General features: G+C 41.2%; 1 protein-coding gene across 1 annotated transcript in view; it reads left to right on the top strand.

Annotated features, from left to right (window-relative positions):
- EGFR (epidermal growth factor receptor) overlaps window positions 1-18,967 on the top strand; it is a 526,637-nt gene extending 507,670 nt beyond the window's left edge. The window contains exon 28 of the mRNA XM_069211504.1: window positions 18,086-18,967. Coding sequence (XP_069067605.1) covers window positions 18,086-18,423 — 338 coding nt within the window. The 3' untranslated portion in view covers window positions 18,424-18,967. The remainder of the gene's footprint in view (window positions 1-18,085) is intronic.
- Window positions 18,968-26,055: the final 7,088 nt, after the last annotated feature.

Raw genomic sequence — 26,055 nt, 5'->3', positions numbered from 1 at the left:
CAAAGAAACAATGTGGGTTCACAGTTATGATGTCAGAGATTATACACATCAAAAACTGAAAGGATCTTGCCTTCTCTGAGAAAAGCAGTAAGTTGATTGGCTTGTACAGGTATAGTTTTTTTTATCATGCTCATTGTTTTTCAGTCTGATCGAACTATGCACTTTTATTCTGAGCCCAAATTGCGGCACCACACGTAAGAAAAGAGACCACTTTGGTGTTGCAGGTAATTACAAGAGACTGTCCCTATCTGTTATCTAAAGAGTAGCTGAATTTAGCAGACGTGACATAAATGGTTTGGACATCGTTCCTTTCAAATCTAGAACTTTCCTTCAGTTATCAATTATAAGACCCAAATATTTATTTTCAGACACTACCTCCAAATTAGTACCTTTATGACTCTTAGAAGGACCAATCATATTTCTCAAATCTCATTTCTGCTTTTTAGTTAGCTGATGCTGATAAGGTTGATACTGGAATAGTCCTCTGATCCTTGCAAGAAGTGCTGTAACCTGACTTGAGTGTGTTTAAAAAGCATTGTACATGCTGCTCAGAACAATGCAGAGCTTTGTGGTTTACCAGTCTTGTGGCATACATTAAACAATAATGGCACTGAAATACAAACTTGCTTAAGTCCTCCTGAAGCAGACACTTTACTAGAGATGCTTGCCAGTATTGTATTCCATGAGGATATCCATATTAAATATGCACAAAAACTGCAGCTGTCAAGAGAGTAAACTAGTATCCAGAATAGGAATTAGAAAATAACAGCCTTGAATTGATTGAGGATATGAAGGAAGTAGTTTATACATGGAAAACAAAAAAAGGTAATGTGTGCAAGTGCACATTATTATTCCGTTTATGCATGCAGAACTGCATTACTCATTACAATTCTTCATGCAGAAATGTTATACATTTCAGTAGCTATGGAAATTATAAACTTTCATAGATTTTCATTATTATTCACTGAATTTTGGAGAATCCATTAAAAGTTGGAAAGTGCTCCAAACTAGGGAGTCGTCTAATGGGACCAAGAATTGACATGAACCTTTGTGAATCTGACTGCAATTTTCCAAAAAAGTGTGCATACACATAATGAATATTATTTTGACAGTATTATAAGAATTGTAGTTTTCATACTACAAGTAATCCAGGCAGACATCTTGTTTAAAATCACATTAAGGTAGAGTCTTAATATAGAGAACAAAGGTTACTCATGTTGTTGTGAACTAAGATGATGTACCACAATAACATATATTACAATGTAACTGTTTCTAGTGTACATCGTCAACCCATCCACCAGTTAGGATTTTACTTTTACTTGATCCCGACACAAATGCAAAATGAACATTTCAGATCAATTAGTTTCACCAAGTATGGTTTCTGACTAACATCACGCTTGCAGTTTAATTAGTTAATTTAACCTCTTGATGTTTAATCGGCATCCTACAACTTACTGCAGTCGTCACTGACTATCATTTCCTTTTCACATTAAATTCCATCATGGATGTGTGGAGAGCTAGACATTGTTCAACATGTACTTTGTATGCAATAGTAAATTTTCCTGCAAGTGTCTTCAACCTGGGAAGCCAGTATTGACAGTATGAATGGAATTTGAGGAGTCATAGCTCTGATTCAATGTGAATGGCTAAGACTGCAATATTATGGGCATAGCAAAGAGTAATTCTCTTCTGTCTATTTGATTTGTACCATTGGTTTTTCAGACCTGGGCCCTGCAGAGGGTAACCGCTGACACTTTTTCAGACATAGTGTTTGTCATGTTATGGTTATATTAAATTGCATTTTTTGAACCTAGCACATTTCCACCCTACCTTTGCAATATACACATTTCTACACTAGCTTTCTAATAATATCTGTCATGGATAATTAAAACCACCCTTTTCCGAGTTTGTTTCAAACTGTCTGAATTAAAGTTAGGACAACATGGGTGCCTGTGTTTGTTTGTTTGATGTTGTATACAATTAATAAATGAGAAACTTATTTGTAGTTAAGGGAATTGGGGAAGTGGTTATTCTCAGATCTTTTCAGTTAGGAATACGGCCCATGGCTAAGGGAATCCTGAGGGCCCTGCAAGACATCTGACTTGGCTAGGTCCCACTAATAATTTGGTGAATGTGGCTTCCATGGACAGGTACTATTTTAGTTAGAGGGCAGCATATGAATTATAATTAGGATTATAGGTTGTGCTTCAAGCTGCACTGTGACGCTGAACTCCTATAAATAATGAGTTTTTGCAGTGCTCTTGCTGGACTCAGAATGCACTTACTGTACTTAGAAGTCTGCATGTAAACTCTGATCACAGTTTGAAATAATCATAAAATAGAAGGTTTAACGTAAGTTGCCTTTAACCACTGCATGTAACATTAAATCACAGATTTGTCTTTTCTGTAAGACAGATAAACCAGTTAAAGCGTTTATTGCAGAGATCCTTCTGTAACCAGCTGACCACACATCCCGTCCCAATAAATTTACCTATCCAGACTTCAAGAAGCTGCATGTTAAGCACAAGGCTTAAATTGGATCCTTGCAGGTTTTTAATCAACCTTTCATTCTTCTAAGGTTTGAAAAATTGTGTCAGTTGAGTGGTAATAAAAAGTTACAACTAAGTGTCATAAAAGGCAAGCTGTGTTGTGCTACATATCTAGTTATTATTAGTGTAGTGCCACAAAGACTTATTTTTCCTGTACCACTGGGGTTTTTTTCTTGACCCTCTTGCCTTTGTGATTTACAGGGATTCCCTAAAGTCCTTCTGTCCAGTTTTGTATGCAATGGGCAGGGGAATCTGATGCCTTATTATAAAGAACAGTCCCCATTTTGAGTGTGTCCTTCCTTACATGTTTAGGCAGCAGTCGGAGGTCAGAGATCCGGTTCTTTTGCTAAGTTTCATCCTATTAGAGATGTAGTAATTGTGTGGTTCTTCTGCAACATACAGCAGATAGGATGGTAGGCCGTGTCCATGTTTCAGACCTCCACCTCTACATGATCCCTGTGTGCATCTACCTATGGTCCCTTATAATCCTATGCAGAGAAAGAATGGAGGGCTCGGCTTGGATTCTGTGTCACCCATTTTCCTCTTCACCCCAGTCCCACTTGCCCTTACTATCATTATCACCATTCAAACTATGCCCTTTTAAATAACAAATAAACGATTTCTGTTACATTGTTTTCAAACAAATACAGTAGATTAGCTTTTTTGTTTTCAAACACATAAAAACACATCAGAAGATACTGATTTGGTTAGGGAAAATGATGGTATTGCTAACGCGTCCCTTTATGACAAATTTATTCACCTTAGGACTCGTTTTAGGCCAATGAATCTTTTGACCCTGTTTAAGACACCTTAGGACGAAATAGCTGATCAACATGTCAATCAATAGGTCAATAAAGTCATCAATATTTACAAAAATAAGACAATTCAAATTAGTTCGAGACATTTAATAAAACTCAGAAACCACTATGACCTTTCAGTCATGAATAACCACACCAGTTTAGTATGAATTCATGATATTTATTCCCTATTTATTACAATTCTACTAGTAAGTTTATTAATCTCAAGACCAAGAAACACATTAGCATAGTCACAATATGGCAACTCTGATAAGATTTCATCAAAGCAAGAATCATGAATATTAGAACATAGCACAACATCAACATAGGTTATCCTCAGCAGAGTATCATTAGCATATTATTCAACAAAGCATATATTCAGTCATTTGTCTATTTGCGTCTGTTTAGAGAACCCCTTAACTAACCTTGAATTAGCATTGGCATGTTGGGCTTCATGCAAAACAATTTAGTAACAGCAATTTTAGAAAACTTCTAGCGATGGTCTCTGTAAAAAGAAGCAGTTGGTATCTAGAAAGGAAAAGCAAACAGACAATCACAATTTCATTGTCATATAGTTACCCTCTGTATTGAGTCAGCAAACAGATTCGGTCTTCGTCCTCAGGACATCAGTTGATTCGCAATCAGCCAGGAATTTATCTAAGCTCGGGTAAAGGGTAAAAGGTACTTCCCTCATAAGGAGGTAAAGTGAAAACGGGAAATCTAAGGCAAGGATAGTTTTAAGAACCTAACAGCAAAGTCTCTATGCAGAATGACAAAGTGTCTGGGTCATAGCAAATCCGCGATAGCATCTCCCTAACTAACTCCTAATCTCTTCTCCCCTCGATCTAGACTATTTCTTTGTGTCAAGGGTTTTTATCCCTTTTTTGTTGTACAGTCCCCTAATTCTTTATTGGTTGAGGGTTTGCACCCCATTATCTCCATCCAATAGGTTAGCAATTAACTCATCAAATTTGTCACCCCATAACAGTTCTCACGTAGTTAATTGGTCTTTATGATTGACGTCTTCAGTGGGTAGAATGTCCGGTATGATTTCATACTCTTGTGGTCCTTTGCATATCTTCAGTCAGTGGCTCCATTGTCTGTACTGGTTCAGGCGACCTTGTACCTGCAAATAGTCTACACTCTTGCATTCAGCAAGAATGCTTCTCTGAGCAAGTCGAGTTTCATGAGAACGGAACTACTACGGTTACATTCATCTTCTAGCTTTTGGAAAAAACAAGAGTTCATGTCCTTCAGCAAGTCAGCACACTGCACGTTAGAAAAACACATTTAATATGAAACCAGACAGCTATGCCTCGACTCATGCTAACTAAAGCCTAATGATTCATTAGCAAAGTTTTAGTATATAATCCTTTTAATATTAGTACAAAATCATATTTTAATATAACATTTCATCATTATTAGTCAGTTTCATTAGTCACATATATATTGGTGGCCACTCCCCGTGGGCACATTTCAAGCACGCATTTAGCAGAAACATATTAATATATTTTTCTATGCAGCATTATTACGCATTAGTTCATAAACATTTCATGTTAATTTCTAAGTATATAAGCTGCGCTCTCTCAGTCCCTCCTCTGATGACACTTGTCATCACTCAAAACCTTTCCCTTCACGACCTTTCATTTTCTTCAAACTACGCATCTCAATTTCTTCTTCCCTATGTGATCTTTCCCAAATTTCTTTGAACATTTTCTCTTTTTCCTTTTCTTCTTTTCTTTTATTTCGTTTTGCCAAATTTCTTTTGATTCTGTTTTTAATTTTGCATGATAACCATAGTCCAAATAAACAAATCAGAACAATTAACATACCCCCTACTATTTTTGCGAGTACCCCATTCCAAATACTAATAAACCAAGTTCCCACTTTAGTAATTCCTTTCCCAACTTTTTCCCACTCCAGGTTCCTTCAGCTCCTTCAAATCTGCACTATCTCTTGTTAGGTTAGTAAGCATACCTCTAATCTTTTTGCTATTATCTGGAATGAACGCACAACAATGGCACTCATTAAGCATCTTACAGACTCCGCCACTCTTTGATAAAAGAATGTCTAAAGCAAGCCGGTTTTGAAGAGTCATAGCTCTTTCCGCAGCAAGTTCAGTATCCATCAGGAGTATAGCCCCTGTGAAATTTGTCAGCATGTTATCCACAATAGTAGACAACTTCCGAATCTTTATGGAGTTTAAGATAACCCCCACTGAAGGAATTATGGCTCCAAATATGTCACCTACGACAGCAGCCGCTGTCTCTCTCTTTTGTCTAGTATGATGTAATTCAGACATTTTAGGAATTTGCTTTAAATCATCAATTTGATAGATCTTTGGGAAAACTATTCCCAAATAACATGTCCCATACCATCCTTTAGGAAGACAGTAATAAGCATTAAGTCCACATATATAATAGATACCAGGGATCTCTGGATCCTGTCCATTTAACATGAATGTCCATTTACTCTGAAACAAAAACACATGCCTGCACTCACTTGTTCTCACAAATATAGTGTCATGTTCAGATTGGGCTGATATATACAAAGCCTTCCTACATGTAGTGCATCTAAAGCTAATTTGCGGTGTAAGCATAATCATTTGCAAATGTGCGTTTTTCTAATCCCTTTTCTAGCCTCTCCTTTAATGCCTTTCTTCTATCATCAGTGTGATCTAAGAAGCTCTTTTCGACAGGTGTTAATAAGCAGGTTAGATTATTGCGGTTCACATAAGCTGTTCCAAATGTCAGTGTCGGCTCAAAGAAACCCCTAACTAATTTTAGGTTGTGATCTTTCGCTAATTTGTTTAGAAAATCAATCACAGGCACAAAGGAAAACACTACATCTAAGTTAGAATAGAAGTATTGAACATGTTCTTGATCATAGAATCTTGTTAACAGAAAACTACAGCTTATCCCGTAGGTTAATGGCAAACGATGATAAGTAACCCCTTCTTGTACTGACAAAGAAATCTTTGTGCACACATAGCAATTCTTCGCATCCATTGTGTCAACATACTCATTCAGCAAGCGATAGAAGACATTAGTAGACAATTCCCCCTTTGAGTTAGTTCCCTCATGCAAGTATTTTGTATCCTGCTCAAACTTTTCCCATGGTGTTAGTGTAGCAGTTTCAGGATTTGAAGCTTTGTTAGTCACTTTCTTATCCACCAATGGCATTCCCACAATCACACCTATAATTATTATTGCGCACACAATACCCAAAATAGCACTCAACCAACCACACATCCTACCTCTATTATTATTTCTAGTGTAACTCATGATCTGTAAAGAATCAGAGAGCAGATTAATACAAAGCAGACAATCAACTTGATGACGATAAAAACTCTCTTTTTTCTTTTTTTCTTTCTTCTGTGCAAAGTCTCTCTCTCTCTTTGCGAGTATTTACAGCTTTTCACTCACTCCAGGACCCCTTTGTCAAATCAGGTTAGCAGCTTGTCATAATCGTTTTTTTTAAGAGTCAATTCAGGTTATCAATGTCACATCCGGTAATTTATCAGTCTCTTTCCTCAGATTTTCAGCTTACAATTTCAATTTTAATTTAACACAGTCTCTTTCTATAGTTGAATTCAGGTGTCGTAGTACTGACCTGGAACCTCTTGATCAAAACAGAACGCCAAGATTTCTTGTTGCCATTCAGCTGATGTTGAATATGCCCATTGAGGACCTGCGTACCTCCTGTTTGCAACTCTCTTTCTTTTCAGTTTACGATCACTTTGCAAATCTCCTTCACTGAGATCCTCTTTTCTGGTTGTGTCAACTTCTTCCTCTATTGTTTCATTTGGAATCACTTTCTCCCCTGCAGCTTGTGGCTCCGGCCAATTGTCTCCTTTAAGTGTTTTCTTTCTGCTTGGCCTTTCAGGACGTTGAACAGCGCCCTCCTCTTGTGCTATGGTGTTTTCTCTTGATGGCTCTGCAAGCGGCTCAGGAGGAGTCAGAACACTTTGACTCTCTGCCACCTCACCTTCAGGGTCTGTTATGGGCTCAACTTCAAACCTGTATCCGTCTGCTTCTGGGAGAACCTCTCTTTGTGTCGGTTCCCCTGTTGTCTCAACTGAGATAGGCTCACTGTTACCCCTCTGGAACTCACTTTGAGTGACTAAGCCGTCCTCAGCGGGCTCTCCTTCCGTCTCAGTTCCCCTTCGAATACTCTCCGGCCCTGAGACTTCCTTCTCTGCAGCTGTTGTTTTGGACACTTCAAGTTACTCATCAGTTGGACACGTCACCTTCTTGGTGTGACTGGCATATATCCAATTTGGAAGACCTGCAAATTTCACAGCAGTAGTAGTCATCAGTATTACTTGATATGGCCTTTTCCAGCACAGCTCCAAACACGACTTCCTCGCGTGTTTCTTGACAACAACCCAGTCACCGGCTTTCAGGTTGTGAACTGGATCACTTATCGGTGGCAATGTGGTAGCCTCTACATGGTGAGAAAAAGAGCGAACCACGTCAGCCAGACCCTGGCAGTAGTCCAACACCATATCATCCGTGATATTCACAAGAGCATTTGCAGGCACTGCGGGCAGTCTCATAGCTCGGCCCATTAGAATTTTATGAGGAGACAGTCCTGTCTTCTTGTCAGGTGTGTTTCTCATTGACATCAGCACTAATGGCAGTGCATCTGGCCACTTCAAATTGGTAGCTGCACACATCTTTGCCATTCTCGACTTCAAGGTACCATTCATCTGCTCCACTAGTCCTGGTGCTTTAGGGCGATAACTACAATGCAACTTCTTCTCAATGTTTAATGCAGCACACAAGAGCTTAATCACCTCATTGTCGAAGTGTCTGCCCCTATCTGATTCTAAAGAGATCGGAAACCCGAAACGTGGTATCAATTCCCTAAGCAGCAGCTTTGCTACTGTGAGACTGTCATTCCTACGTGTAGGGTAAGCTTCAATCCAGTGACTGAAAACACACACAATCACCAACACGTATCTCAAGCCTCCACACACAGGCATCTCAATGAAATCCATCTGCATCCTGCTAAACGGACCTCCAGCTGTCCCAACGTGGCTCATATTCACCACAGTCCCTTTTCCTGCATTCATCTGCTGACAGATGATGCACCTGTGACAGATAACCTCTGCGGCTTGTCTGAATTTCGGATTGAACCAATCGATTTTGAATAATCTGATCAGTGTGTCTCTCCCAACATGTGCCTGACCATGATAAAACCTTGCAAACTGTAACAAAAAACTGTTTGGCAAAAACATTTCCCCTCCTCTGAGACTCTTAAGTCATCAGACCTCTTTTCGCATTGCATTCTCTGCCAGGAACGTTTCTCTTCTTCGCTGACACGTCCCTGCAAGGATTTTAACTTGTCTAATGTGTCAACCACTCTTAATGCATACTCTGTGCATGTTTCATTCTCAGTTTCAGGTAACAATTTCCACTGATCTCTAAACGATATACAGTTCAATGCACAAAACCTTGCGACTTGATCTGCATATCCATTTCCCATTGACACAAAGTCTTGTGACTTAACATGAGCATTGCATTTCACCACGGTAATTTCAAGAGGTAACTGAATCGCGTGCAACAAATCCTTAATTTCTTTGCCATTTTTCACTGGAGAACCAGAAGAGGTCATGAAACCCCTCTGTGACCATAACTGGCCAAAATCATGTACAATTCCAAATCCGTATCTGCTGTCAGTATAGATAGTGACTTTCAGGTTTTCAGCTGTGTTGCATGCCCTAGTAAGAGCAATTAATTCAGCCACTTGAGCAGAGTACACTCTTTCAAGCCAGGAAGCTTCTAAAATACCAGTGATTGTACACACGGCATATCCAGCTCTGAGTACTCCTACTGCATCTCTCAGGCATGAACCATCAACAAACATAATGTAATCATTTTCTTCCAATTGGGTATCTTTAATGTCAGTTCTCGGTTTGGTGCACAGATCTGTTACCTCAAGACAATCATGTTCTACCTCCTCAGCATCATCAATTTCTGCACTTTCAATAGGAAGTAAAGTTGCCGGGTTCAATACAGTACATCTTTTAGGGGAAACATTTGGTGACCCCAGCATAATTGTTTCGTATTTTGTAAGGCGTGTAATTGTCATATGCTGCGTTTTGGTTCGGGTCAACAGGATTTCAACTGAATGAGGGACCATTACTGTTAAGGGATGTCCCATCACTATGCCTTCACACTGAGTGAGGCTTTGACCAACTGCTGCAACTGCACACAAACAACCTGGCAAGGCTGCTGCAACTGGGTCCAAAGTAGCTGAAACATATTCTACTGGGCGGTTTGCACCTCCATGGACCTGTGTCAGGACAGACAAAGAACAAGCATCACGTTCCTGACAAAACAATACAAAAGGCTTCCTGTAATCAGGCATACCTAAAGCTGGTGCCCTGCACATATACTCTCTCAGCTCCAAAAATGCTTTCATCTCTTTCTCGGACATGGTTATGGTACCCGGGTCATCCTGAACTTCCTTAACTGTCAATCTCACCAAAGGTTTTGAGATAATCGAGAAATTGGGGATTCACTGGCGACAGTAGCCTACCATTCCCAAAAACATCCTGACATCTCTCTTTGTTGTTGGGGGATTCATCTGCAGTATGGCTGTCACCCTTTCTTTGGATATTCTTCTCGACCCTTTCTCAATTAGGTGACCTAAGTACTTCACCTCTTTCTGACAGTATTGCAGCTTCTTTGGGGACACTTTGGGGGTCATTCCGACCGGCGGGAGCACCGCCAACAGGCTGGCGGTGCTCCCCAGGGTATTCTGACCGCGGCGGTTCAGCCGCGGCCAGAAAGGGAAAACCGGCGGTCTCCCGCCGGTTTTCCGCTGCCCTGTAGAATCCTCCATGGCGGCGCAGCTTGCTGCGCCGCCATGGGGATTCTGACCCCCATACCGCCATCCTGTTCCTGGCGGCTTCGGCCGCCAGGAACAGGATGGCGGTATGGGGTGTCGTGGGGCCCCTGGGGGCCCCTGCAGTGCCCATGCTAATGGCATGGGCACTGCAGGGGCCCCCGTAAGAGGGCCCCACCCTGAATTTCAGTGTCTGCTTAGCAGACACTGAAATTCGCGACGGGTGCTACTGCACCCGTCGCACATTCTCCACTCCGCCGGCTCCATTCGGAGCCGGCATCCTCATGGAGGGGTGTTTCCCACTGGGCTGGCGGGCGGCCTTTTGGCGGTCGCCCGCCAGCCCAGTGGGAAACCCAGAATACCTGCGGCGGTCTTTTGACCGCGCAGCGGTATTCTGGCGGTTCCCTCCAGGCGGGCTGCTCCCGCCGCCCGCCGGGGTCAGAATGACCCCCTTTATGTCCTTTCTTTCCCAAATGGTTAAGTAAGGCAATTGTATCATACCTGCAGTCATCTTTTGTTCTGGACGCAATTAACAAATCATCAATCTACTGCACTAAAGTCGAACTGCAAGGCAATTCTAAAGACTCCAAGTCTTTGTTCAATATCTGATTGAAGATGGAAGGTGACTCAGAAAACCCTTGAGGAATTCTGCACCAACTGTAAACCTTGTCCAGGAATTTGGCTGTCCTCATGAAGAGGTACCGAAAAGAAGGCTTGAGACGGATCCACAACTGTGAACCACTCTGCATCACAAGGAACCTGAAACATGATCATTGCTGGATTTGGCACTATGGGGCAACATTTTACCACAATCTTGTTTATCTTCCTCAGATCTTGCACAATTCGAACCTTCCCACAAGGCTTTTTCAGACCCATTATTGGTGAATTACACGGGCTGCTTAGCACTTCTTTCAAAACCCCTTGTTTCACAAAGTCCGCAATTATCTGTGCTACCTGTATGAAGACATCTTGTGCCATGTGGTACTGCGGTACCTGGGGAAACACTGCATTTGGCTTTATCTGTACTTTAACCGGTTCTAGACCCTTTATTAGTCCCACTTCCTTTCCTGTCAGGTCCCACACTTTCTCTCCGTTCCCTGCAACTTAGGCGGTAAGTCTGTCACTGTACGCATCGGGAATAAGGTTATCAAAGGGTATTCCTCATTTGCGGTCTCCGTCTCTAATTCTGAGAACTGACCATCGTCCCCTTCATCATCACTGTTTGTCTGCACCTCAATTCCTTCATTGGAACAGGTAATCGAACACCTTGTTTTGCACAGTAAGTCTCTTCCCAGTAGAGATACAGGAATCGAGTCACAGACTACAAATTTGTGTAATCCTTGGAAGTTGCCAATTTCAACTTGGACCGGATCTGTAATCGGATTTGTCAGGAACTGATTTGCTACTCCTACCACCCTTATGGTACGCCCCGAAAGTGGCAATTTCGGAACCTCTGCGCTTCTGACTGTAGAGCGTGTAGCTCCTGTGTCAACTAGGAATGAAACCTTATGACCCATCACCTTTCCCTCTACATAAGGTCCCCTCTGATCTACTTCTAGGGACGCTGCAAGCCTGCACTCCTCACTGTCTGAACAATCATTCAACCATTCACTGTTTATTCCATCCTCACCACGCAATGGGAACTGTTGTACTGTGTTATTTTGACTCATCGTTTGGCCTGCGACCTGTTGAGGAAGCATCACCTGTTGCTGTCCCAATGGGGCTAATGGTATCTGCATTTGCTGTCTAGGTACCATGGGAATCTGCTGTTGTACCTGCTGCATCTGTGTTGGTTGAACATGCAGTATTTGTATCTGTTGCACAGGTTGGAGACCCTGCATCAGCACCACGTAATTCTGGAAGTTTGGATTTTGACCTCTCATCTTTGGACCCCTCACATTTTGAAATGTACCGACATCAGTGCTTTGTTGAACAACACCATCCTTCACCTCCATTGGGCATTCCCGCTTCCAATGCCCCACGCTCCCGCACGCGTGACATGGTGACACCTTTTTCATCCCTTGCACACCATTTTGAACCACAACAGTATTCAAGTCTGGACCACGGTTCACAAAACCAACTCGACCTCGACATCTCGGTTGTGCCTGAAACATTCCATTTCCCTGCGGTTGCTGCTGTACCATCTGTTGTATTCCGTTCCCCTGCATCCCTGCTTGCGCTGCCTTAATCTGCATCACCATCACCTTCTCTTTCAACTTTCTCTGCTTCAACTCAATCTCGTCACTACAGTATTTCGCATACTGCAACACCTCATCAATCGACGTCGCTTGCCAACAGATCAAATTATTCTTAATCATCTGGCTAATCTCTGGTCTCAGCCCTTCAACAAATCTGAACACAAGATGATTCATGTCTTTCAGGCTCAATTACCTCAGTGCCACTGTAGTGTTTGAACGCTTTTAACAATCTCTCATAATAAGCATTAATCGACTCTTTGACTTCCTGTGAGGTTCGATCGATTTTCTGCCAATCAGTCACTTTCGGCGACACTTTCTGCTTCAAGAACTCAATCACTTTGTGATAATACCTCATCACCTCTGCAGATGGTGCTCCAGTAACCTTATCCCTTGCCGGCTCCTCCGTCGGCCAATCTACACCTCTCTTGCACTAAGTCAGGTGGAACTATAATTTTAAACAGAGTATTCAAGTCCTCCCAGAGACATTTCGCTAGCTTCATAAACCTGTCCGTCTGCTGGTACCACTCTATTGGCTTCTCCCTCAACCTGGGATAATCATTTGTGAATGACAGGATGTCACCCCTGGACCATGGTACATGGACTAAAACCCCTCCAGCTGTTTCTCTCATTGGTAAAATTTGTATTGTCCCCGGGTCCGGTGCAGCTTTAGCCTGCTTTGGTTCAGCACCGTCACCTTTCTCTTTATCTCTCTTCTTTGCCCATCTGCCTTCCCACTTCTATAGTGCTCCCCAAATTTGAGCACTCTGCAGTATCTCTTTGAGATGTGCTTTCATTCCAGTAGATCTCATGTGTTCAAAGTCTTTAGGCTCAAAGTCTAACCTATAACTTCTCTTCAAATGTTTAGTACTTTCAATGTCCATGCCGTACTTATCCGCCTGGTTTGCTAACCTCTGGTGCACCTTGATCACTTCTCTGGTTATTTTGGGACACAGATACCTCAATTCTGCTTCCGTGTAAGATTCTAATCTATTTACCCCCATTGTTCCTTCAACCAATTCAGCTGCCTCTACACCCAGTCTCACAAAATTCAGATATTTCTCTCTTTGTGACCTCTCTGTGGCTACTGAAGTAGTCTGTGGAGTGTTGAGCTTATCTAACCACTCGTTCAATTGTTGCGATGTTAAGCCTTGCAACAAGATATTTCCCGACATCACCAATGGTGTCTGTGTCGTATTTGTACTCATAACCTGTGGGGTTAGTGTTCCCAACCCTGCTTGCCTCATCGTCTCCAAAGGAACCCCAATCGGACTAAAATCTAACAAGGACCTAGATCTTTCGGCTGTCTGTTCTCCCTGCAAGCGTCCTGTGGACCCTCCTCTTATTGCCTCTTGGGTCATTACTCCCTGATCACACACGCCAGGCTAACCCTGCGCATACAGCGGTACTGGTGGACCAACAGTAATTGGCAATGATATAGCGGCTAGTGGTTGTCCAATTCCCAAACCCTGTGGAGCATTAACTCCCATAGCTTGATTCTTCATAGGTGCTGTAGCTACTGACTGCGGTCCTGCAACTGAATTATAACTTGGGACCACCTGTTGCTGTGGCTGGGGCAGCAATTGTGGAGTTGGCTCAATCTGTACTAACTTTGATCTTGTGTATACTGGCTCAGGCGGCACCATCAGGCTTGTAGTCGTCTCTAATACTGGGACATCAGGATAAAGCCTCTGAATCTGTGGTGGCTGCAACTGTATCTGTGTGTCTGGCGCAGTGGGTACACTGACACCATTTTGTCTCAAAACTGTATCACTTGTCTGCACTGTATTTGAGATTCCCTTACTCTGTGCCGGGTCTTCAGAACCCACACTAGTGCTCTGCACGGTATCATTTATGGCATATGGTGACAGGCGTTCATGTAGCAACTGATTAAGAAACTCTTCGTCATCTGAATCGTCTGCGTCTGCCCAAGACCTCTGAGTCTCCTATGGCTTACTAGAGTCCTTGTCTGTCTTACAAGTAGCTTTCTTCCCCTGCGTCTCATCTTCTTGTGTTATTGCCGGAAACATTTTAAGTCTGTCAACTGTTCCCCTTCTCCACATCCTGGTCTCGTTATCCCATCTAGCCTCAGCTAAAGTATTTTCTTCTCTTTTCATTCTCCTTTCAAATTTCTGCTGTCTTTGTCGTATGGCCATTAAATCCCAGATTGCTAATGCCTCATACTGAGCTGGTCTCGGAGGCGGTTTTTGCACACTTAACATCATTCGCAAATTTTCCAAAATTCTTGTATTAAACGTTCCTTATTCTGGAAACGCTAAACATACCTCCTTGTCTATCAGTTTGCACCACAACTCCCTTTTCTTCGCCATTACGATATAAGCTGGAGTACCCACAGGCGGTGTAGGCTGCCCCACACTCGCTGTAATGTATGTATCTCCCTTCAAAGCACCCTTTAAAGCCTTGAAAAACTTCATTTTCGCGTCTTTTTTTATTATTTTAGAATCTAATCAGGAAGTGACTTTAATTCCCAGAACACTCTTCACCCACTTTCCTCAACATATTGCCTCTCACGGACGGCTGCCAATCCGTGTGCGACCCCTCTCAGCAACTGACCTATCCCAGCGCAGCACCAATAGGTCACACTCACACACTCTGCAGCTGACAGAGTCTTGCGGCTTGTCCTCCTCACACAGAAACTAATGCAATATTTTGCGAGCACCTTTAACAACAAAAACCCAAATTTGCCAGTCTACTACAGGAAGGGTAACACAATCACTTCAGAACTTTACAGAGATTTCTCTTGAAGCCCCGGCCGCTACTCTCTCCTTCTCAGCTCCCGCACTCGCAAGCAGAATTCGACCCACAAATCCTACTCTCGACTTGTCAATGGTTCGTCCTAGTGCACTTTAGAACTTTCTAAATCTCCATCGAAGGTTTCATTCACACAATTGACTCAAACACGACTTGTCAACAACGCCCGATTGACCTATTAAACTGCACAAAGACAACATAAACCCAAGTGTCTCCTACACTTGTCAATATACTCTGGAGTCTTAGACCACGACGGTTCTGTACATCACCAACAACCACGTGGATAATTGTTTAGCACAAAGCGCCACATTCACATGAAGTTCGCCGACTTCCCTACTCTCATACTGCAGAGTACGCCCACTCCTACTAAAACAACATTACCTGACCTAAACACACACAAACTTCACAAATCACCTGCAATATGCATAAGCTGAGCAAGCACAAATTCTATACCACACATGCTAGAACGCCGAGAACATACCCCACTCACTTAGACAGGCTCTGAGATTCCGGGAATGTCATGGGGAATTTAGAAACACATCATACCTCCAATTTGCATTATCTTGAAAAACATTTTTAAACAATGGTCCTTCATTCTGGGGCCCCATAGGGCCGGAACCGTCGCTCTGCTACCAGAACTGCAAACATGTCCCTTTATGACAAATGTATTCACCTTAGGACTCGTTTTAGGCCAATGAATCTTTTGACCCTGTTTGAAGATTCCTTAGGACGAAATAGATGATCAACATGTCAATCAATAGGTCAATAACATCATCAATATTTACAAAAATAAGACAATTCAAATTAGTCCGAGACATATAATAAAACTCAGAAACCACCATGACCTTTCAGTCATGAATAACCACACCAGTTTAGTATGAATTCATGATATTTATTCCCTATTTATTACAATTCTACCAGTAAGTTTATTAATCTCAAGACCAAGAAACACATTAGCATAGTCACAATATGGCAACTCTGATAAGATTTCATCAAAGCAAGAATCACGAATATTAGAACATCGCACGACATCAACATAGGTTATCCTCAGCAGAGTATCATTAGCATATTAATTCAACAAAGCATATATTCAGTCATTTGTCTATTTGCGTCTGTTTAGAGAACCCCTTAACTAACCTCGAATTAGCATTGGCATGTTGGGCTTCATGCAAAACAATTTAGTAACAGCAATTTAGAAAACATCTAGCTATGGTCTCTGTAAAAAGAAGCAGTTGGTACCTAGAAAGGAAAAGCAAACAGACAATCACAATTTCATTGTCATATAGTTACCCTCTGTATTGAGTCAGCAAACAGATTCAGTCTTCGCCCTCAGGACATCAGTTGATTCGCCATCAGCCAGGAATTTATCTAAGCTTGGGTAAAGGGTAAAAGGTACTTCCCTCATAAGGAGGTAAAGTGAAAACAGGCAATCTAAGGCAAGGATAGTTTTAAGAACCAAACAGCAAAGTCTCTATGCAGAATGACAAAGTGTCTGGGTGATAGCAAATCCGCAATAGCATCTCCCTAACTAACTCCTAATCTCTTCTCCCCTCAATCTAGGCTATTTCTTTGTGTCAAGGGTTTTTATCCCTTTTTCGTTGTACAGTCCCCTAATTCTTTATTGGTTGAGGGTTTGCACCCCAATATCTCCATCCAATAGGTTAGCAATTAACCCATCAAATTTGTCACCCCATAACAGTTCTCACATCGTTAATTGGTCCTTATGATTGACGTCTTCAGTGGGTAGAATGTCCGGTATGATTTCATACTCTTGTGGTCTTTTGCACATCTTCAGTCAGTGGCTCCATTGTCTGTACTGGTTCAGGCGACCTTGTACCTGCAAGTAGTCTACACTGTTGCATTCAGCAAGAATGCTTCTCTGAGCAAGTCGAGTTTCATGAGAACGGATCTACTACAGTTACATTCATCTTCTAGCTTTTGGCAAAAAACAAGAATTCATGTCCTTTAGCAAGTCAGCACACTGCATGTTAGAAAAACACATTTAATTTTGAAACCAGACAGCTAGGCCTCGACTCATGCTAACTAAAGCCCAATGATTCATTAGCAAAGTTTTAGTACACAATCCTTTTAATATTAGTACAAAATCATATTTTAATATAACATTTCATCATTATTAGTCAGTTTCATTAGTCCCCGTATATATTGGTGGCCACTTCCCGTGGGCACATTTCAAGCACGCATTTAGCAGAAACATATTAATACATTTTTCTATGCAGCATTATTACGCATTAGTTCATAAACATTTAATGTTAATTTCTAAGTATATAAGCTACGCTCTCTCAGTATAATTCTTGTTACATGCCAGGGGAAATTTTGACTCTTTAGGGTAGATTTCCCTTGGCCCTCAGGCAAGCAACACAACATCAATTTACCATCTTGAACAGGAAAACAAACTGGTGGTACTTCATAAGACTCTACTGTACTTACCCAGAAAGAGTTTGTATTTGCAATGTAACAGTAATACAAGTAGTACAAGCCTATCCGAGATTCTGGGTTTTAAATGGGTTCCTTTTTTTCTTCAATTAAGTACACACAAGAAATATGAACTACTATTTTAAATGGCATTGTTAACAACGATCTGCCTCAGCCCTCTGAGTACCCAGTCTACTAACAGAGCTATGTACCCAGTTAGGCTTGCCCAACCACTACATTTTTGACACAGATACTACCCTTTTGAGAAGTCAAGAGACTCATCATTCTCTGTGCTTGTAAATTTGTAACTATAAAGTTAGAATCACTTGTATCCAAATTAATTTGTTCTGATCCTTGAGAAAAATACATTTTATGTTTGAAATCTCTTTGCAATATTGTTAGATGTTTTAAATGCGTTTAACAAAAAAGCTTCAAGAATTTCTAAGATTAATGCATAGTTTGAATGAATTTCTTTGTTTTTTAGAATATGTGAACCAAATTGTTTCCAAAAAGCCAAGTGAATCCAGCATGCAGAATCCAGTCTACCACAATCTGGGACTTGCTCTGTCTCCACCGACCTACCAGTACCAGAACTCCCAATGCATGGCTGTGAACAACCCTGAATACTTAAACACAGTTCAACCTTTCATGACCAATGGTACTGGCAAAGGTGAATTATGGGACCAGCGAGAGAACCACCAGATTAGTCTTAACAACCCAGACTACCAACAAGACTTCTTTCCCAAGGAATCTAAGACTAATGGCATTCTGTTGCGTTCCATAGCAGAAAACCCAGAGTATTTGGAAGCTGGAGCACTCTAATGTGCTCACATGAACATTGGATGCTAGACAAAACATTCCTTCATTGCTGGAAAACTTTAACTCATTTGGATGTTTACGCTCATCTTTTTTATTTGACCAATAAGAAAGACATTCACATTCAGCGTGTGCAAGTGAGCTACAACCACTGAGGTCATTCTATATGTCCCCCCTTCTTTCCTGTACATACACCTGCATACATTGTACATATGGATTGTTTACCAATGTAAATCATTCATTCAATTTTTATTTTTTTTATTTTTTTTACAATTTCAGACCAACAGCAATGAATCCATTTGGATATTCTTTGTGAACACTTTTTTGGGGTGAAATGGTGAATCCGTTCTTTTATATTCCAGTTTTGAACTTCAGCAGCAGAATTTAGTGCGGTTGTATGGACTGTGTGGAACCCTGAACCATGGAGATTCTTAGCTGATAATGACCGACTTCTCAGTAGCTATCTAAGTATTACAGATGTACATGATTTGGATCAGGCAATTTTCTCCAATATTTGTGTCACGTCAATAAACATGGTATGTAAAAAATATTCATGGCTCCCTTATTGAATTATAGAATAATAGATGTATTGATGCAAAATCCCAGTGATGACACAAGTGTGCTAGGTCAATAATGAAAATAATAAGTCTTTTGGAACCTATGTCAACCTATGCTATCAGTCACTCCATCTTAAAACAGTTTCTGATTTTAGATCTTTTTTCTGTAATGTTAATGGTTTATAATAGTGCTCTAAATTTAGTGAACCCAAAGCAGCTTTTGTAGAGAAATGTATAAATATATTTGTAGGTTTTTGAAACATGGGTGACCAATACTGAAAGGCCAGCAGAACACTTACTGAAATTAGTTTCATTTCGGTAGGAGACTTTTAAGCATGAGGTGCAGGATCAAAATCCGGGAGGATTACAAGAAACAGGATGTGATGTGGTGTGGTGGGAACATGTAAACATGATCATACTAGTCAGCATGCTATGCTGTTCATTTCTACTTATTTACACAACACATATTTACAATTTGAGGCACAGGGAGAAACCCCTTTAAAAAGAATCACAGGACAATTTGATGAAATATTGCTAATGGAGCATACCACATTATAAGATGTAGTCACTTTACCACAGCTAACAAATGCATAAATTAAGTAGTGGGATGATATAAACCTCAACATATTTGTCTGTAGGTAGTGCTCTTATATAAGGCAATAACCATCCGTCATTCATGACGTTAAGACAGTGCCCTTGCCACAACCCAATGTGCAGAATTCCCACAATCCAACAGTTCAGATAAGCTAAGTGCCCCCAAGGACAAACCAACCATGCACAGTGTAAACTGGTTTACCTTAAACATGGAATATTAGCACTCTAGAAGGAAGTTAACTTACCCAATATCTCAAATATAATAGTTTGCCTAATGAGCTGAACAACACCCCTCCCCCCCAAACCCACACTGATAGAATCCTCCTTGCCAGTTCTCCTTTAGGTGAAACATGTTGTCAAAAACAAATTCCCACAAAATGATACCCCTTCTAATTTGCCTGCTACGGTCAATTCTCAACCAAAGTCAATATGAAATGCATCAGATCATTCCTCCTGTCCTGCAACTCCATGCTATTACTCCACCACTATTCTGAAGCACCTACCAAGTCTGTCCATAACTCCTTCTAGTCGAAGTTGCAAATGAGTTGCTCACTAGATCTATCACTCTCATTCTCATAACACCCATATGTCCTGAAGCATCCTTATCTTCCCCACTTCTGCTCCTGCAACCAGCCCAAGGGATAACTGTGGCAAACCTTCAGCTGTGTTGTTGTCCTCACTTAGTATGTGCATGGCTATAAACAAACTACTGTGAGGCAAATAATCCAGCATGGGTTTACACAATAATTTCGGATCCCAAATATATTTAGCTCTTTACCCATTCACTAACTTTACTACAGCATAGTTATCAAAACACTAACATCGCCCCCTTGATCTCAAGCTGCTCCACCTGCATCAGTAGTCACCAACAAAGCAATGAACTCCAAGAATGCAATATTTCCGCCCTACTTTAGCCAATGTTCTGGCCATTCCTCAGTGCACAGACATCCATCCCAGAACACACCAAATGTATGGGCCCAGCTACACCTGAATAAATCTGTTATCTGCCACATTGTATCGTTCAATAACCACACTGTAACACCTCTTACGTGTTGCAAGGAACCACTGTGTCACAGACTCCCAGTCTGATTATGCAGAGAAAATCCATTTCATGAAAGATTGTATAGTCTCACGAAGAAACTGAAGATGATACTATCTATTGATAATACCTTTTTCACAAACATTCCCCCTTCAAACTGTATTCCCTGGAGGGAGAAATTAGCTTGGTGGACTGGAAGAATTCATAACACCATCCGTGTCAGTTACACGTACTTTATCAGCGACTTGCTTGATGGATATGCAGCAAATGCCTGCTGTTTCGTGGCCATCCACTGCCGCCGTAGCGTGCTGTCTGCTTCCCTCCATGGCTTTTCAGTGTGAACACTTAGCCTATCCTTGAAGTTCTCATTATAAATAGTTCCATCAACGACACAAAATCCAGGTGTGTTTTTCTGATAATGTATTTAAACAGATTCAGACGCCTGTCTGTATACGTCTTGCAACAGACACTGGCATAAAATCAAAAGGCCAATGCCCCCCTCTCAGTGTTAACCAGGACCCTGGAATGCTTCACCAGATCCCATTCTTATTTCTTTGCTTGAACCTCTCTGTTCGATAACTTGTATAAATTAACTCTTTATTAGTTTGACAAAACCACAGTAATGCAGACAACAAACATAGTTGTTCACAATCAGTAATTATCCAGACACCTAATTAAGGATTGCAAATAAAAAAACGTATACACATGCATTTTGGTGTTCAAGGCATACAGATTTTTATTAGCATTTCATAGTTGGCAGGACAAATACGTTCTTTATAAATAGCGAGACATTGGATGCCTTGATGCTGCACAAACGAGTAGTACATGTTTTAAATCTTGATTCCCGTTGCATGAAAAAAGGGCACGAGTCTGAGATTTTCTTTCTTATGCCACTTAGCATAAGTATCCATTTGTTTTCATGTTAAACATGACTTCATATAATTCATGCTTAGCCATGTACGTTTGCAACACTTTAACTTTAGGTGTATCCTGTATGTGTATATAAAATTAGGTTTGTTTAAAGGTCTACGTGTCTGATTTATTGATCCATGACTCACGTTCGAAATCAATGTTTATTTTTTTGTGGGGGTGCTAATTGTGCAAATGCATATGACAAATGTTTGTGAATGGTGTACTTTTGCATGTTATCCAAATCCAGTTATTTCTTTAAAAGTTTTTTGAGCATGAACGTGGCCACATTACTTAAGCCTCCATTTTGTAATGGTGCCACAGATTTTAAACTTAATCCCAGTTAGTCCAAATTCAGATGGATTATCTGCACCGAGAGACTTCCGTGAATATGTAGGAGGCTTGTAGGATTTTAGCTCCCATTTTGTTGTGAAAATTATGTTTTCCAGAAGGGACACATTTCACTCCATACAATAAAGACGGTGGAATCTTCTCATTGTTCAGATTTATGGCACGGCCAGGTGTTTTTTTAACTTAGCACATTGTACACAGTTTCTATGATTACAGAATGGGACAACTCGTTTGCTTCTAGCTGCTTAATATGGGGCATTACAATTTATATTCTGGTTGATTACAGTGCCAAGATACTAATAGGCAGGCACCCACTCAGGCTTTTCAGTCTCCAGAAACCAAATACGATTTTCACCCATTAATCATAGCTTTTGATTTTTCTACATTTGTTGTTAGGTGGTACTAAATAGCAAAAGAGTGAAGGCAGGAGAGCCCAGGATGGAGCCCTATCAAAGCCTTATCAGAATTAAGCTCATCAACATGACATTGTGAGCATAGAGAATAATGTAAAAATGTGTGTTCCCAGGAGCTTGAGGAAATTGTCTAATTGAAATGATCACCGTAGAAAGATCATACATAGAGAGGGAAAACAATAGAAGCGCTAATATAGAGCCTTTTTTAGGTCATCTTCAGGGTCACTCTCGCATTTAAGACCAATACCAGATTCCATATGTAACTGGGTCCTGATGTCAGTGTAAAGGCAGTTAAGGGAGTTTGAGGCATTTGTAATTGTGGCAACTTTTTCCATAGGATGTCTTTATCAACCTTATTGAAGGCAGTTGTATAATTGCTGGAGATTATTTACACTGGCTGTCTTTTTGTAGATTATTTGAACTGGTGTAACTGCAGTAAATGATTGTCAGTGTTGGATTAATTAAAGCATTCCATCTATCACCTTGTTTTGTTGCCCCAAGTGTGACAGGAATGCCTAGATGTAGGTCCCGTGCTCATTGTGCCTCTGGGACCCACTTATGCCCTAATAATGGTGAAACAGGTCCTGGGTTGCTTGTATTACAGTTCAGGGAGGACCTGGCCTGGCAGTTTGTGCTGGACTGTTCCTACTGGAAGAGGATGAAGAATGATATTCAAATGACTGGGTCCAAACTGAGGTGGCATAATGAGAAAATGATGGGTTGGGATGTGGTCTGAGTGATTGCCAGTGACTGAGATGAATGCTAGCATTCATCCATCAATTCTTTGTATTTTTTAGTGTGTCTCCCTCAGTGTGACGGGTATGCCCAGACATGGATCCCGTGCGCACTGTACACTGAAACCAAGCTATACCTGGCTGATTATCCCTAACTAGGGAATAACCAGTCTTGGGTTGATTGTATTCTTGTTCAGGGAGGACCTGGCTTGGCAGCCCTGGCTGGATTATTCACGTGGAAGCAGGGTCAAGGCTGATTTGCATTTAGTTGGGTCCAGACTGGTGTGCAAAATAACAATGGAGGGGGATGCAGTCCTGAGTAAATACCAGTGTCTGAGATTAATTCAAGCATTCCATCCATAAATGTATGTGTATTCTTTAGTGTGTCTCTCTAAGTTGAACAGAACTGCCCAGATGTTTGTCCTGTGCACATTGTGTCACTGAAACAAAGCTATACCTGGCGGGTGAGCCCTAATTAGGACAAAACTTGTCCTGGGTTGCTTGCATTCTGATTCAGAGAGGACCTTCTTTGGCAATTAGGGCTGGACTGTTCCAGTTGGCAAAACATTCAGATAAATTGAGTCTGTGGCTAGGCATTAAGGAAAACCATTTTTATGAGTATTAGGTATACAGGCGAGTTTGTACAAGCTCATCACTACAAGACACTCTTCAATCTTTATTATACCACCGCAAAAATAGCTAGTTGGGGAAGAAGCATTGGCATAACTTACCCACGATGTAGCACTCACAATGCGGACCTGGCCCATATTTTTAGTAGTTGTGGTAAATTGGAGGGCCTCAAACAGGGGATTACTGGGTTTCTGGAGATGATTTTACATATACGAATGTTCTTGTTGCCCCAGATTGTCGTATTAGGTGAGATGATCAAGAGGTGGCTAGCCAATTTCAATACTTAGTTTTTGTGGCAATGGCAGTAGTCCAGATTAGTATAGCTTCAGACTGGCTCCAATCAATTCCTCCGACTTACTATCAATGGTTGTCCCAATTACTCTCTATGTATCATCTGAACTGTAATTTGTATGCCACAAGGGTAGGGCTGTGAAAAGAAGAGGGTCTTGGATCTGGGCACCAATCTCAGAATTGTCGGGGGAGGATTCAGTAGAAAGGTAGGGCGGGGAATCTGAGGAATTAGAAGCCTTGTTTTTACATATTTTGTGGAGTGTAAATAAATATGGGTTCCATCATGATCAATTTGTAAACTGGTTAGCTTTAAGATATTTCCTGATTTTTTGGCATCTATTATGAAATGGATTGGAAGAATGACATGAATTGTTCATATTGGTACTGCTTTTGTTTATTTTCTAGCTTTATCTATGCTTGTATTTTTATAATTTATTTATCAGCACTTTATCTCTTGTCTGCAAATGGGGGTGTTGAATAAAGTAAAAAAATGGAGCAGGGTCAGGACTGACTTGCATATAGCTGAGTCCATACGGAGGTGTCATGGTGTGCAAAATAACAAGGAACTGGGATGCGGCCCCATGTAATTTCCAGTGGCTGAGATCACAGCATTCCATCTATCAATTCTTTGTATACTTTAGTGTGCCACCCTAAGTGGGACAGTGATGCCCAGATGTGGGGCCCATGTAAACTGTATCTCTGGAACCAAGCTATATCTGGCTGATGAGCTCTAGGGGGAAATCTGTCAAGGGTTAAATGTGTTCCATTCCAGGGAGCACCTGACTTGGCAGTTTGGGCTGAACTTTTCCCACTGTAGCATGGTCCAGATTAATTTGCATGGCTGGGCCCAAACTGAGGTGGTATGTTAGGCAAAATACTGATGGACTTTGATGTGTGCCTAGAGTATTTACAAATGGCTAAGATGAATTCAAGCATTCTGTCCATCAATGTTTTGTATACTTTCGTGTGCCACCCTGAGTGGGACAGGTATGCCCAGACGTGGGTCCTGTGCACTCTGTATCACTGAAACAAAGCTATACTTGGCAAATGATCCCTAACTAGGGCAAAATCGGTCTTGGGTTGCTTATGTCCCGGTTCAGCGAGGATCTGGCTTGCTAGTTTGGCTGGACTGTTCCCATTGGAGTACGGTGAAGAATGATTTACATATAGCTGGGTCCAAACTGAAGTAGCATGATGTGCAAAATAACGATGGACTGGGATGTGGCTCAAGTAAGTTCCAGTGGTTGAGATTAATTCAAGTATTCCATCCATACATTTTTTGTATACTTTAGTAAACTTTCTAAAAGTGGCATTTTCAAAATTCTAACCTAAAATCTGGCTTTACTATCAAAGGGGATTTAAAATTACAATTTCTCAGACACCAAACATGAAGTCCAACCTCGTCCCAATCAAAAGTTTAGCCCTTATTAAATGTAATTAGGTAACCCAATGTTATCCTATAGGAGAAGTAGCCCTCACAGTAGTGAAAAACACATTTGTAAGTTTTTTACTACCAGGACATGTAAAACTTAAAGTACATGTCCAAACTTTTTTGCAATGTACCCTGCTCTATGGGCTACCTATGGCCTAACTTAGGGGTGCCATATATAAAATAAAACAGAGTTTAACGCTTGGAAGGGGTGCTATTTTGCCAAGTAAAACTGGCAGTTTATGGCAGACCTGGGACATGTTTTAAGGGGCTACTTAACTGGGTGGTACAACAAGGGCTGCAGTCCCACTAAAGGCATTTCATTTACAGGCCCTGGGTATATGTTATACCTCTTTACTAAGGACTTATAAGTAAATTGAATATATAAAAACAGGATTCTTTTGTTTTGAATTAATACCAGGATTTTGCCTTGACAAGGAGTCTTAGAGTTCTTGGATGAGAATACTTCATTTTGTGAAGCAGCTTTTGAAGTACACATTTTGGTATCACTAAGAAAACAGAACATGAATGAGGGTGAGGTGGGGCGAGAGGATATAGGAACTGGGAGGAAAAACAGATGGGGCAAAGAGGAGGGAGGGAGAAAAGTGAGATGGAATGGGAGCAGGTGGGAGGGGAAAGAAGCAACACAGGAAGGGGGCAGATGGGAGAAAAAAAGCAACATAGACATGGA

This window comes from Pleurodeles waltl, chromosome 10, assembly GCF_031143425.1.
Source record: "Pleurodeles waltl isolate 20211129_DDA chromosome 10, aPleWal1.hap1.20221129, whole genome shotgun sequence".
Classification (NCBI taxonomy): domain Eukaryota; kingdom Metazoa; phylum Chordata; class Amphibia; order Caudata; family Salamandridae; genus Pleurodeles; species Pleurodeles waltl.
This window is presented reverse-complemented; position numbering and strand designations above follow the sequence as displayed.